Raw genomic sequence first — 15871 nt, forward strand, 5'->3', positions numbered from 1 at the left:
GGCTTCTGCAGGCACTGCACATATGTGGTGCCCACACACGCGAAGGTAAACACTCATACACATAAAACAAAAGTAAATAAATCTTTAAAGAACGTAGTAACAAAACAAACAAACAAAACAACCCACTGTGCACTTGGGTGTGCTGTGTAGCACACTGGCAACTGGCTATTCACCCAGGAACTGAGAAGTTAGTTACCGGTGTGTGTGTGTGTGTGTGTGTGTGTGTGTGTGTGTGTGTGTGTGTACCTCTGGACAGTGGTATTTCACTCTCTTTTAATCTGTTTTTACCTTACTTTAAGAATTCAGGTGTGGGACAACTTGAACTAGACTCACCACAACTTGCTATTGCGAGCCAAGACTTTCTAGTGATGATGTCGGCAACAGAAACTACAGACACACACTGAATACAACAGAAACTACACACAACACTGAATACAACAGAAACTACACACACACTGAATACAACAGAAACTACACACACACTGAATACAACAGAAACTACAGACAACACTGAATACAACAGAAACTACACACGCACTGAATACAACAGAAACTACAGACAACACTGAATACAACAGAAACTACACACGCACTGAATACAACAGAAACTACACACACACTGAATACAACAGAAACTACACACGCACTGAATACAACAGAAACTACAGACAACACTGAATACAACAGAAACTACACACACACTGAATACAACAGAAACTACACACACACACTGAATACGGGACCAGGGTCAGACTCAGGGCTCATCTGTAGCCTCTGGGGTCAAGCTGCTACAGGCCCTGAGCAGTGTGCCATGTTCATGAGGTCTTTTTATGGCAGGCAGATGGTGTGCTCTCCGGCTAATACTGTATCTGTTTTATATGTTTGTTACCTATTGCTACTTGAGTAGGATACCAATGAAAGATAAAGTAAGTTCCGTAGCAAGGTGACTATGGTTAATAATAATGTATTGCATATTTTGAAATAGCTAAAAGAGAGGATTTGCATTGTTCTTACCATAAAGAAATTATGAATGTTAGATGTGGTGGGTGTGTGAGGTCCTCTGATTTGAGCAATATGTAAGGTACACATGTATCCAAACAGCACATTCTATATCATAAATAATTATATTTGTCCATTAAAAATAAAACTAATAGAAAAGAAAACTCAAGTTTGAAAATGTTCATGTTGGTTTAAAGGTCCTGGAGACCTTGGCTGGCTTCCTTTCAGGCAATCCCAGCCCCTGCCTACCTTTCCTGCACTTGTCAATCACCCTTCATAGCCTTCCAGGGTCCTGCTGTGTAGTTCAGGCTGACCTCGAACTTGCTGTATAGCCCAGACTGGCCTGGAGCTCATGATCTTCCCTTGGCTTCCTGGCTGCTGGCATTATAGGCTACAGCACTATGCCTGGCTAGCCTAGGACTTCCTCGCAGCCCCCACCCCTGCTCCTGGGGGATTAGTATAGGGTGCCCTAGGCAAGAGAAAGCATCAGGCCCCCAAACCAAGCAGGAAAGGCTTCAACCCCCCCCCTCCCCAATTTTGAAGTGCACAGTGAGGATCTGCATGCTCACCTTTCTTGGTTGCCTCAAAGCTGTCGTGGAAATGAATCCTTTGAATGTCGTAAGTCAAGGTTGTGTTGGGCAGCAGAGTCCTGTTCCTGTTGATGATGTTGGCAGAAAATCGAAAGGCATGCTCCTCGGCGTTCATGACCTGGGCGTTGGGGCCGTCCGCATACTCAAAGATTCCTCCTGTGAGAGATGACAGAGCTGTGTGTGGGAAGGAAGGATGGGGCTGGAGCAAGGATGCTCCATTCAGGTTATATAGACAAAGTCTTCCCACCCCAGTGTTCAATAAGATCCTAGATAATTTCCATGTTCAAAAATTATACATTTTACCCAACTAGCAAATTCCTGCTAACAAAATCTGACAGGCCAAAATAAGATTACCAACTTAATACTGCTATGAAAATTCTTAATAGAGTTCTGGCAAGTAGAATCTACCAGAATATTACAAGGCTAACATACCATGACCACATAGTTTTATTTCAGGAATGCAAGACCAGTTCAATATAAAGGAATCTGTGAATACCATTCCACCACATCAATAGTTCGAAGGAGATTAAAAATATGATCAACTCTCAAAATTCAGGAAGGCATCTGATGAAATCCAGTGTCTACTGCCATAAAGAATGTTTAATAAGACAGCAGCGGGAAAGACTCTTCCTTCGAGCAACTTTAGCTCACATCAGCCTTAATATTGCAGTAACTAATATCTAATGAAACACTAGAGGCGTTCTTGTCAAAGGACGAATTAAAAAAAAAAGTGTTGGTAAAGATTCACACTACGCCACTAACCCGTAAAACGAGACAGAAAGTGAATTGAGAGGCATGACTTCTGCAAAGGTGCAAATTCCTATTTGCACAAGGTGTAAATATTAATATATTGTGATTGTATTCACTCCCATACGTCTCTTATCTCCCTCCCCCTCTACTGTCTCTATTGTGACCTTTTCTTTTCTCACGTATATACCAGTCTTGTGTAGACGGTCGTGGTTGCTGCAGATCAGGACTGCAGTGACCATGCCACACCCATAAGCCAGCATTTCCCGGCGCTCCTCCCTAGCCTCGGGCTCTTCCTGTCTTTCCACCCCCTTTTCTGCAACGTTCCCTGGGCCTCACAGGGCTAATGTGGATGTCCTGCTTAGGGCTGAATATGCAACACACACTTATTCTTAGCACTTTGACCAAGTATGAATCTCTGCTCTGACCACTGCATAGAGCCCACAGAGGCTTTTCTGACCAAGGTTGCCCTAATCTATGGATATAAACAGAAAAAATTAGAAGGCAGCTTAACTGCATGAGAATTTATCAAATCATTAGTAGTAGATTTTTTTTTCTGTAAGGCCCGGTATATGCCTAGCTACAGGTTTTGGAGCAAGATTATAGGATAAGGCACAGATTCTTTTCCATGGAGCAGGCCTCAGATCCAATCAGGAATTGGCTGGCTATGCCTGGAACATCAATGCTACTATTGCATCTGTGGGTGCAATGGAAAAAAAATCAACCCCCAGCCATGAAGACAGGTGAGAATGGTGAGGGAGAGGATAATAACTAGTCAGCACATATTAACAGTGCCTCTTTATGTCAGTGAGGACTCACAAGGACACCCAACAGCAAAAGGTCCCCCTTAACAACATCAGCACACATAGTAAACAACAAATAATAACCCAAATACAAAGATGCAATTCTAATAGCTTACGGTGCAAACAAATTAAACATCTTAAGCAAGAGAGATAACAAGCCAGAAGTGGCAGCACATGGCTTTAATCCCAGCACTCAGGAGGCAGGGACCGGTGGATCTCTGTGTTTCAGAGACATGCCAGGGCTACAGAGTGAGATCCTGGTGGGAGGCAGTGAGACAGAGACGGAGAGGCATGCACACATAGCTCCAATGCTGTTGTTCCTTGGAAAAGTAAAATTTCAGGTCTCAGTTTTCTCCAAAGTCATTTTTCAGTTTAATTCAACTCCAGTCACAACCACAAAAGACTTCTCTTTCACTTAGACAAAATGACTCTAAAACGTGAAAGCTAAACATAAGATAATGACGGAAAAAAGTCTTTGCAGGAATGATGAAAGGTGACTTGTATTATCAGATTTTAAAATATATCATTAAGCCAAAATAATTAAAACCATGTTGTAATAGCGTCTGAAAACACAGGAGATCAAGAGAATGAGATAAAAAGCCTTAGAAAGAGGCTCAAGCAGAGACAAGTATCTAAAACATGAATGGGAAGATGTTTCGCAGCAGTGGCAAAAGAATGAATTATTCATTAATTGTGTCCTGACAATTATTCTATTATTTGGGATTTCAGGGGTTTTTAAATTTTTGACACGAGGATTGAGTCGAGGATTTCATACATGCTAGGCAAGCACACTACCACTGAGACACATGCCTGGCTCTCCAGATTCCAATCTTATCTCCACATATCAAAACAATTTCCAGATGAATTAAAGATTAGCAAGAAAATAAGAGAAAGGGGAAAAAGAACACTATAAAATTGCCAAAAATAGAAAATAGGGGCGAACAGTATATAATATTGGGCTAGAAAAAGCCTGTCTAAGTACTTCAATGAAATCAGAAAATGTGGGAGAAAGACTGCTAAGCAAGTGATTTCTAAGCACCAAAATCACCACGGACAACACTGAATGGCGAGAGGCTAACTTGAAATATCTGCACCACAGACAGCAGCATAAAAGTTAATGTTATGAAAAGCACTGAGGTTCAGAGCAAAAGAGACAGATACGCCAGTGTGAGCAGGTGCAAAGGAAAAGTATGGGCACTCCATTAACAACAACAAAATGGAAACAAGCTGTCAGGGGTGGAGAGAGGTGTCACCTTTCCTGGTGACGAAATACTCAACTGAAATCAACAATGAGATGCTGGTTTAGCTCATCTGACAGGCGTAGGAGAAGGCAGATCCTAACTCAGGGGCCCCTGCTTCATTGTTGGCAGATGGGGAAATGGCACACAATGCTTTTCCTTTCCTTTCTTTCTTTTTTTTTTTTTTTTTTTTTTTTTTTGGTTTTTTCGAGACAGGGTTTCTCTGTGTAGCTTTGCGCCTTTCCTGGAACTCACTTGGTAGCCCAGGCTGGCCTCGAACTCACAGAGATCCGCCTGGCTCTGCCTCCCGAGTGCTGGGATTAAAGGCGTGCGCCACCACCGCCCGGCCCTTTCCTTTCTTTTTAATTTAACTTCTTTATTGGCTCTTTGAGAGTTTCACATCCTGCACCTCAATTCCACTCACCTCCTGGTACCCCCATATCCTCCCCTCACCCCTGCAGCTCCCCCCAACAAAAGAAAACAAAGCAAAGTAAGCAAGCAAGTAAACAAACAACAAAAAACACACAAAACAACAACAACAACAAGAAGAACGCTCTGCTTCTCCTTCTTTCCTGCCTCTCCACACCTCTCCATGCGTCCTGGTGGCATGGGGTCCTCTCACACTGCTTTTCCTAATGGCCATGTATGGAGAAGATCTAGACACACCCAACCAGGGGACGGAAAGCCGTGAACAGCCATGGAACTGTAAAAATTTCATGGTATGACTCCTCATTAGAGAAACTTCTCTTTGTAACAGATGGTGTCTTAGTCAGGGTTTCTGTTGCTGCAACAAAACACTATGATCAAAAAGCAAGTTGCGGGGCGGGGGGTGGGGTGGGTGGGGTGCTGAGAGGGGTGTTCTTTGCCTACAATTTCAGATCATAGTTCATCATTGGAGGAAGTCAGGACAGGAACTCAAGCAGGGCAGGAACCTGGAGGCAGGAGCTGATGCAGAGGTCATGGAGGGGGGCCGCTTGGTGCCTTGCTTCCTGTGGCCTGCTCAACCTGCCTTTTTTTTTTTTTTAAATAGAACCCAGTACCACTGAAAGGGAATAATCAGTAGCCATCTTGAGAGACGCTTCCCCCTCTCCTCCTAAAATTGCTGACCAGCAGTTTTAGAAGTGATCAGAAGTTGAACTTAAGGCTGGAACAATAAATCTATGTATCCTGGACTTGGCAAAACAAGATATGGGGAGTAATGGACTCAACTGACCAGAAGTTGACCTTACAGGAGAGCAGGACTGCAACAATAAATCTGAATGTATATCCCGGGTTTAACAAAAGCAGGACAGAGGGAGTAAAAATTTATGTCTCTATAGATACCCTGAATCCTGTTAACTATAAGCCATCAGTAACCTCAGGCTTATAGTTCAGCCAGTAACTTCAAAGAACTGCCTCACCCCTAGCCCCCTCGTCCACTCCCAAGCTGCATGTAAACTTTTCCTATATAAACCCCTTAAAGTGAGTGCTGGGTCCATTCTCCTCCACCTGCTGTGTCAGAGGTTGGATGGTGGACTAAGCTTGTTTTGTTAATAAAAACCTCTGTGTGCTTGCATGGGATAATGGCTTTGTGGTGGTCTTGCTTGGGGGTCTTACCCGGGCACAACACCACCAGCCCAGGGATGGCCCCATCCACCATGAGCTGGGTCTTCCCCCATTGATCACTAAATGAGAAAATGCCTTACCGTTGGATCTCATCAAGGGATTTCCTCAACTGAGGCTCCTTCCTCTGATGACTCTAGCTGTGTCAAGTTGACACATAAAATCAGCCAGGACAGATGGAGACCATTACAGAAAACCACAACCAATCAAAATGTAGAGTTGTGGAGCTCAGTCCCAGTGGACACCACCTCACCACAACTCCTGTACCTAAAGCATTGCAGAGGGGGCAGAAAGAGCCAGAGGACCAGGAGGTTTGCTGTGAGCTTGTGTCTCCTAGAAATGTCAGAGAAGCTATATCCAGGAAGTCTCACCAACAGGGCTGCTAAACAAGACCTGAACAAGGATGCCACCTTGTCAGATATGCTAACAGGGAAGAGGGAAAGTTCACCAGGCCTCAACCCATAGACAAGAACCACAGGTACCTAAGGATGCTGGTAACAGGAGAAACAGTCTTCCCCAGGGACGGGTACACAGGTTGGTTATCCTATATCAAATGGCCAGCCCTGGAGACATATACATGTATTACACAGACGGAGCAGGTTATATTTCTATATTTAGGGGTGTGTGTGTGTGTGTGTGTGTGTGTGTGTGTGTGTGTGTATGTGTGTGTGTGCGTGTGTGTGTGTGCGTGTATGTGTGTGTGTGTGTGTGTGTGTGTATAACAACAATGAAAGAAAAAGAGACCATGAATTTGAGCGAGAGCAAAGGAAGTACATGGGGAGGGGGTGAAGGGAGGCAAGAGAAGGGGGAAATGATGTAATTATATTACATTTCACCGCCCCCCCCTTATTGAGATAGAGTTTCTCTGTGTAGTCCTGGCTGTCCTGGAACACACTCTGTAGACTAGGCTGGCCTTGAACTCAGAGATCCACCACCTCTGCCTCCCAAGTGCTGGGACCAAAGGCGTGCGCCACCATGTGTGGCTATTTTCAAGAACTGCAATGATATGGGAGATGTCCATGACGCGCTGTGTTTGCTGTCACTGAGGAAATGCAGGAGGGAAAGAAGGGTGAGATGGGGTGGGGGTAGGCTTGAGGAACTGGGGTCAGGGAACCATTGCTTATTTAATACTGTCGCGCGTTTCTAGATAAACCTTCATACTTTTCAGTCATGAGCTTTCTTGAGATATTATCTGTACTCCTCCAAACTGACCTGTTTTGTATATATGGTGGTTCTGAGGAAGTGAGGAATTCATGTGAGCATGCCATAACCTAATTTTAGAACTTCTCCATCTTCCAATAATCCCCCCTGCGACTATTTCACTGTTTGCGCCAGCAGCCCCAGGGAACCACTAATTTGCTTTTTGTCTCCAAAGATTTTTTTTTTTCTCCCCTGAACATTTCATACAAATAGAATCCCATCCTGGGTGTTCTTCTGGGTCTGGCTTCTTGTGCTCAGCAGGTTTGAGGTTTAGCGATGTGTAGCATGTCGGAGTACTTTGTTCGGTTTTATTGTTAACTGTCATTACTGTGCATAGGCATGCCGCATTTCGTTTATCCATATGCCAGTCGAGGGGCGTTTGGAGTGTTTTCATTATTTGGGGAAATGAAAAGAAAAAAAAATGGCTTCTAGTTTCTGGTCTGCCGTATGAAAAACTTGGAAGTAAGCCATCACTCCACCTAAGAAGCAACTGAAATATCAACTTTTCTTGAGTCTGTAAGCATGAAGTCATAGAGCAATCATTTCCCCCCAAACTGGCCAGAACGACTGGAGAACAGAAGAATCCCAGTATAATGGGAAGTGCAGGCTTATGTGCTTGAATACTTGGTCCCCAGTTGGGGGCGCTGTTTTGGGAGGCTGTGGAATCTTTTGGACATAGGGTCTAGCTATCAGGCATAAAACCATAAGGATGGGCTGGAAGGTTATATAGCTGGTCCCAATTTCAGGTGGAGGTCTTAGCTTCCAGGTTCCCGACCTAAGACATAACAAGCCATCTACCAGTTCTTGCTGCTGCAGATGGAGTCCCAGATGCTGAACCTCACCCACCATGAAACTGTAAACCAAAAATAAAGCCTTCTTCCACTACGTTGCTTCTGTTGGGTGTTTTGTTCTATCTGTGAGGAAAGTCTGCAGAAGCAGAGACCTGGCAGCAGGAAACCATCATGGGATCCAGTAGGAAAACCCAAATTGCAATTGACAAGTTGCTGGAGACTCACTGTAGATAAGCCTGAGGGACAAAATCTCCAGGGAGTACCATTTATCAGGTTCCCACATTTCTGGGTTTCACTCTCTGAGCCCTTCTAGATTCTTACAGTGAATCCTGGGGTGGAGAGTTCCCCATGTGTATTCAACAGTTGAAGGGAACAGAACTGATTTTAAAACATGTTAAAAGATTTTTCTTAGCCGGGCGGTGGTGGCGCACGCCTTTAATCCCAGCACTCGGGAGGCAGAGCCAGGCGGATCTCTGTGAGTTCGAGGCCAGCCTGGTCTCCAAAGCGAGTTCCAGAACAGGCACCAAAAGTACACAGAGAAACCCTGTCTCGAAAAACCCAAAAAAAAAAAAAAAAAAAAAGATTTTTCTTCTTCTTCACAAGGTCTGTCTCAAGTGAAATTAGTTGACTAGAGCCTTGATCAGACCCTAACGGACCCGAGAGAGAGGAGATTCAGGCTCAGCCATTCCCCAGCACCCACATAAAAGCCAGGTAGGAAGGGCAGGCACCTGTAATTCCAGCACTTAGAAGGCAGAGACAGAGACCCCTGGAATAAGCTGGGTAGCCAGAGCCAGCGAGCTCCGGATTCAACTAAAGAAATCTGCCTCAGGGAATAAGATGAGTGCTTGAGAAAGACTGAGCATCAGCCTCAGGTCTCCACATGTGTGTGCATATATGTGGAAGGTACATGAGCACTCCCCCCAAAAACAAAAGAAGAAAAAGAAAAGATCCTAATCACAGGACTAGAGAACATTACACACCACACACACACACACACACACACACACACACACACACACACACACCACACACATATACATAATATACATCAGTTCCTTTATCTAGTACTTTCTTTGTCTGTCTGTCTGTCTCTCTCTCTCTCTCTCTCTCATACACACATACTAGCAAAAACATCTAGACAGATAGCAGACTCAGACACAGAGATATTAAATATGTTGGATTGTCCCACTAGGAATTTAAAAAACTGTGTCAGTATGCTAAGAGCTCTGGTGGTAAAGTCGGCAATATAGAAGACCATGAACTTCTGAGAGAGACAAAAGAAATGCTAGAGAGCACAGCACTGTAACAGAAATGAAGAACGCCAGTGATGGACTCCTAGCAGGTGGACCATGAGCTTGAGGAAATCTCAACAGAAATCTCCAAAACCAAAAACTGAAGCGGGATGGGTGGGGGATGGGGAGGAGAAAGCAACAGGACACAACGTCAATATCCGAGAGCTGCAGGTTGTTTCTAATTAAAAACAAAGTGGAAATAGCAGAAGAGAGTTGTGAAAAGAAGAAATAACGGAAACAGTTAACTGCTGAAAATGTTTCCCAAATTAATGTCAAACACTGCACTGCAGGTTTAGGATGCTTGGAAAGCACCACGTAGACTACCTGCCCCAGTCGCATCTAAGCATAACATTTTCCAGTAGCAGAAAGTGAAAGATTAAAAAGAATCCTGTCAGAAGACAGGCAAAACACACCTTCCCCACAGACGAGAGAAGACGGGAGTTATATCTGACTTCTCCGGGAGACCACCTTGTTAAGAAGAGAGTGGAATGCAGTATTTAAAGTGCAGTGGGAAACACGCCAACCTAGAGTTCTTTACCTGGAGAAATTATCCTTCAAATGTGGAGAGAAATAACAACAAAAGTGGAAGGAATTTATTTACAGTGGACTTGTACTTTAGGAAATGTAAAAAGACATTTAGAGAGAAGGAAAATGATGTTGCTCAGAAATGGGGACCAAAACAGAGAGTGAAAAACACTAGAAAGAAATTAAGTGAAGGCAAAACAATGTGTTTGTTATTCAGAATGGATTTAACAAATAGCTGCTTGTTTGAAATACTAGTTAAAATTACACACACACTTATTCATCATAAGCCAAATCAGTGACCTCACCAATGCAAGGTTGGCACTTGCTTTGTGAGAGATGGGATGTTACTCGGGAGAGGGCTTGGGTTAGTTGTAAATGTACTTTATAAACTGTGGGCAACTAGGAAAGAGAGAGAAGTACACTTGACACTCTAAAAGATGGAAGGTACTGGAACCATAAAATCTGTTTGACTAAAGCAAAAGGCAGAGACAGAGTAGAAAACTAAAATACTACAACAAGGGCAGAAAGCGGTGAGAAACATGGATGTATTAACCTAACGATAGCAACTTTGGCTCTAAACATCAATGGCTCAAATGCATCTACAAAAGTCATTGAATAAAAGAAAATAAGACCCAGCTGCTGATTGTCTTCAAGAAAGTACTTGAAGTAAAAGCAAGCAGAGTAAGAGTGAACGGATTGATGGTCAGTGAAATTTATTGTTGGAATGCTAGGATAGTTCAAAACACAAAACTTGATCAAGGTCATACCAAATGAAGCAGAGAACCTCATATGATTATCAAGGCTTGAAGAGAAAGATTTTGAAAAATTCATCTCTTTTTTTTGGATAAAAACACTTGAGAAACTATGAATTGAGTAAAAGTCGTATCTGAAAAACCCACAGCAAACACAGTCAGTGTGAAAGAATGGAACAAGAAAAGGGTGCCATTGTGGACTGAATATGCGATACACATCATCAGCTTGTGTGTTTGAACATCTGCTGTTTGGGAGGCTGTGGGACCTTTGGGGTTGGGACACACGGCTGGTGAAGGTAGGCGAATGTGAGCAGGCATTTGAGGGGTTGTATCCTGCTTTGGCCCTGCATCTTCTTCCTAGTCAGGACCATGATCTACTGCAGCCACAGAATCGTCGTTGTCATAGAGGACTTGAAATTCCTTACAACTGCAAACCAAATAAATCTACCTACTTTTAACTCACTTCTCCCAGGTATTTTGTCAGTTATAAAATAACCTAATACAGATACCTACTCTTGCCTCTAGTATTGAACGTATTAGTGACAGTTCTGTCCAAAGCAACTAGGCAAGAAAAAGAAATAGACACCTGAACTAGAAAAGAAAAAATAAGATTATCTCTATTCACAGATATGATTTTGTATGAAGGAAATTCTGAATACTTCATAAAAACCCTTAGAACTAGCAAGTTTTGTAAAGCAGAGTACAAAGTCAAAATGATACAGTTGCATTTCTATACATTAATAATGAATGATCTAGAAGAAAATTATAAAAAACAACTCCACTTATAACAACATCAAAAAGAATGAAAATGTATCATTAAGATTTAAAAGTTTTTAATTATGTGTATATGCATGTGGGGTGTGTGTGTGTGTGTGTGTGTGTGTGTGTGTGTGTGTGTGCGCGCGCGCGCGCGCGCGCACTCTCTGATGGCTGCAGAATCCAGAAGAGGTTGTCAGATACCCTGGAGCTGGAGTTACAGGAGATTATGAGACACCTCATATGGATGTAGGAACCGAACTCCAGCCCCCTGCAAGAGTTGTATGCGCCGAGCCATCTCTCCAGTCCCAATAGTAATAATTTTTAAACAGTGTAATACTTAAAATTTAACTTAGCCAAGGAGATAAAAGACTTGCATGATGAAAACTACAAAATATTGCTGGACAAAGTTAAAGAAAATGTAAACAGGGGCTAGAGAGATGGCTCAGCAGTTAAGAGCACTGGTTGCTCTTCCAGAGGTCCTGAGTTCAATTCCCAGCAAACACTTGGTGGTCCACAACCATCAATAGTGGGATCCGATGCCATCTTCTGGCATAAAGTCGTACATGCAGATAGAGCACTGATAGATTTTATAAGTCTTAAAAAAAAAAGAAAATATAAATAAATAGAAACACATCCTATGGGTATGGGTAGGACAACATGATATCAAGGTATCAATATTGCTCCAAACAATCTACAGAGTTAATGTAATCTAGTAAAAAATCCTGATGCTTTTTTTTAATATATATAAAACAGAAAACTCCATCCTAAAATCAACACAGACGCTCACTGAACTTCGAATAACCAAAACAATCTTGAAAAGGAACAAATTTAGAAAGCTCTAAGTTCCTAATTTCAAACTTTCTACTTACTAAATATAATGTCTAAAACTACAGACTCATAGAAGGAAATAGGGCAGAAGCAGGAGCATTATGACAGGGGACTTGGCAGTGGTTTTCTTGGATTCAAACGTCAAAAGCGCTGGCAAGAGAAAAAAACCAGACAACCTGGGCTTCACGGGAAAAAAAAAAAATTAAATGTGCATCCAAAGTCACAATTAAAAGAGTAAAAAAAGCCGGGGCGGTGGTGGCGCACGCCTTTAATCCCAGCACTCGGGAGGCAGAGCCAGGCGGATCTCTGTGAGTTCGAGGCCAGCCTGGTCTCCAAAGCGAGTTCCAGGAAAGGCGCAAAGCTACACAGAGAACACAGAGAAACCCTGTCTCGAAAAACCAAAAAAACAAAACAAAAAAAAAGAGTAAAAAAAGACAACCTGGAGCATGGCGAGTATTTACTGGCCCTAACTGACAAAAGATTAATATCTAGGATGTACAGAGAACTTCTAAAACTCAATAACAAAAATCTAATTTAAAAGTGGGTGTTATAGTGTTGGGAGATGGCTCAGTGGTTAAGGACCTGAGTTCAATTCCCAGTACCCACAAGGCAGTTCACAACTATCTGTAACTTTAGTTCCAGCGGGGAATCAGATGCCCTCTTCCAGCCTCCAGGGGCACCAGGCACACAAATGGTGTGCATAGAAGCTTGCAGGCAAAACACTCATATGCAAAATAAAATAAATAAATCATTTTTTAAAAAAACCTGGATGTTAGCCTGGCTGTGGTGGTACACGCCTTTAATCCCAGCACTCAGAAGGCAGAGGCAGGCAGATCTCTGTGAGTTCGAGGTCAGCCTGTTCTACAGAGCGAGTTCTAGGACAGCCAGGGCTACACAGAGAAACCCTGTCTTCAAAAACCAAACAAAAACAAAGAAACAAAGAAACCCTCCTAAAACCAAAAGAACCAAACCAAACCAAACCTGATGTTGTGATTTTAATATTACACACTCCCCCCACTGCCCTCCTCATCAGGTTTACCTGGTGAAGCCTAATCTCCAGCTGGTAATACTAATCTGGCTGAAAACTTGAGGGGGTGTGGCCTTGCTGGAGAATGAATGTCACTGGGATGACTCCTTGGGCTTTACCTTGCCTTTGTCATTTCCTGGCCCCTCTTTCTGCTTCCTGTCAGCCAGGAAGTGAGCTGCTTTGCTCTATCACCAGCTGTTCAGTGTCACCTCAAGTCCACAGAGCAGAACCCACCAACCATGGACTGACACCTCTAATATTTGGAGCCGAGACAGCTCTTCCTTCTTGAAGGTGTTTTCCTTAGGCATTTAAGAAGGACAGGAGGAGGCCAGAGAGATGGCTCCATGATTAAGAGCACTGGCTGCTCTTCTGAAGGATCTGGGTTGGGTTTCCAGCACCCACATGGCAGCTCACAACCATCTGTAACTCCAGTCCTAGGGCGTCAATGCCTTCTTCTGTACTCCATGGGCCCTGCATGCACATAGTGTGTAGATACACAGCTAGGCAGAACACCCATACACATTGTCCTGGCTAGTTTTATGTCAGCTTGACACAAGTCATAGTCGTCTGAGAGGAGGAAACTTCACCTGAGAAAATGCCTCCATAAGATCAGGCCCGGGAGGCAGAGCCAGGTGGATCTCTGTGAGTTCGAGGCCAGCCTGGGCTACCAAGCGAGTCCCAGGAAAGGCGCAAAGCTACACAGAGAAACCCTGTCTCGAAAAACGAAAAAAAAAAAAAAAAAAAAAAAAAAAAAAAAAAAAAAAAAAAAAAAAAAAAAAGATCAGGCTGTAGGCAGACCTGGAGGACATTTTCTTAATGAGTGATTGATGGGGGAGGGCCTAGCCCATTGTGAGTAATGCCTCTTTGGGTTGATGGTTCTGGGTTCTAAGAGAAAGCAGGTTGAGCAAGCCACAAGGAGCAAGCCATTAAGCAGCACTCCTCCATGGCTTCTATATCCACAACCCTGCCCTGTTTGAGTTTCTGCCTTGGTTTCTCTCAGTGGGCTGTGACTTATAAATAAGCCCTTTCCTCCTCAAGTTGCTTTTGGTCATGGTGCTTTATCACAGCAACAGAAACTCCAATTAAGACACACATAAAATAAAAATAAATGTTCAAAAAGCAAAAAAAAAAAAATCTATGAATAAATAAGGACAGAAAACCCGACCAATACAGTAGATAAAAGCTTTAGTAGGCACTTTGTTTTCCAAAGAAGATACAGAGATGGCCAACGAGTACCTGAAAGATGCACAACATCACTCATCATTAGGGAAATACAAATGGAAACCACAGTGACAGAACTGCCTGGCACCCCGTAACAGACACCGTGAAAAAGGTTGCTGAGTGACCTGGTGAAAGGGCTCAGCTGGCAACCACACTTGCCACCAAGTCTGATGACTTGAGTTCAGTCCTCAGGAGCCACACTGTGGAATGAAGAATTGACTCCCACAAGTTGTCCTCTGATGTCTATGTGTGTGCGCTGTGGCACACACACACACACACACACACACACACACACACACACACACACACACACACACAGGCAATACATATCTAAATGTAATTAAAAAACAATAAAATAAAATAAATACAAAATTTAGATGGAGGTTTGGAAAATGTACTCTCTTGGTGGAGATATAAAATGATCTCGTTACTCTGTAGAACAGTATAGCAGAAACAGAATTATTATATTGAATACCTATATGGGATATATATTATAAAGTATGCAATATTGTATAATGTATATGGGAATATACTAAAAGAACAGAGAGCAGGGATGCAAGCAGGTATGTGCACACCCATGTGAATAGCTGTTTTACTCACAACAGAAAAAACACACGGACAAGCCAAGGTGTACATCAGAAGATGAGACGTTAAGCAAAATGTGGCACATACATGCAAGCGAATATTATTCAGTTACAAAAAGGGAATAAATCCTGACATCTGCTATGACATGGATGGACAACGAGGACATCATGCTAAGTGATATTAGCCCACAAAGTCAAACACTATCGAAAGCTTTCCAACAGGCCAGTAAATAACAAGGACAATTTGAAAAAAATTAAAAAAAGAAAAAGAAAAAACCAGCAACCCCATAATACTTACTCCCCGCATTGGCAATCAGAGAAAAGGAATAGTTAATAAATCTAGAAATAGTTGTATTGGATCTATTTGAAGAAGATGACAAAACTCTGATAAAGAAATCAAAGGAGTAATTTATAAAAACGGAGAACTATCCCGTGATCCCGGATAGAAAGAGTCAATGTTGTTACTGCGCTTCTGACTTAATCTATACGTTCAATGCAGTCTCAATCAAAATCCCACAGCAAGTTATTTTGTGGCTGTTAGCAGAACGCGTCCACACTGTGCACCGAGAGACCAGAGGTACTCTTCTTAACGGTGCACAGCCATGGTATACAACACTGTGTAGCAGGGGTCATGGGGCTAGCCCAAACTGAAAGTGGGCAGAGTCGTAGGACTGACACCACTCCACTTCAAGACTGACGATGGGGAGCTGAGGAGACGGCTCCGTGGATAAAGGTGCTTGCTGAGCAAGCATGAGGAGCTGAGTTTGAATCTCGAGAACCCTAGAGGCAGAGTATGAACATCTGTTATCCCAGCACCCCTATGGGGACACGAGAGGCTGAGACTGAGAACCCGCCGAAGCTTCCGGGTCAGCTAATCTGGCATAGAGAGTGGGAAAGCATCAAAGATACCCTG

At 43.1% G+C, this 15871-nt stretch overlaps 1 protein-coding gene across 2 annotated transcripts in view; it reads right to left on the reverse strand.

Annotated features, from left to right (window-relative positions):
• The window catches only part of Grik3 (glutamate ionotropic receptor kainate type subunit 3), a 222676-nt gene that overhangs the window by 83392 nt on the left and 123413 nt on the right, over nucleotides 1–15871 (reverse strand). For both annotated transcript variants that reach the window (XM_052718078.1, XM_052718079.1), the window contains exon 2: nucleotides 1569–1745. In XM_052718078.1, the coding sequence (XP_052574038.1) occupies nucleotides 1569–1745 (177 nt within the window). The remainder of the gene's footprint in view (nucleotides 1–1568; nucleotides 1746–15871) is intronic.

This window comes from Peromyscus californicus, unplaced genomic scaffold (assembly GCF_007827085.1).
Source record: "Peromyscus californicus insignis strain IS unplaced genomic scaffold, ASM782708v3 Scaffold_5__1_contigs__length_169319896, whole genome shotgun sequence".
Taxonomy (NCBI): domain Eukaryota; kingdom Metazoa; phylum Chordata; class Mammalia; order Rodentia; family Cricetidae; genus Peromyscus; species Peromyscus californicus.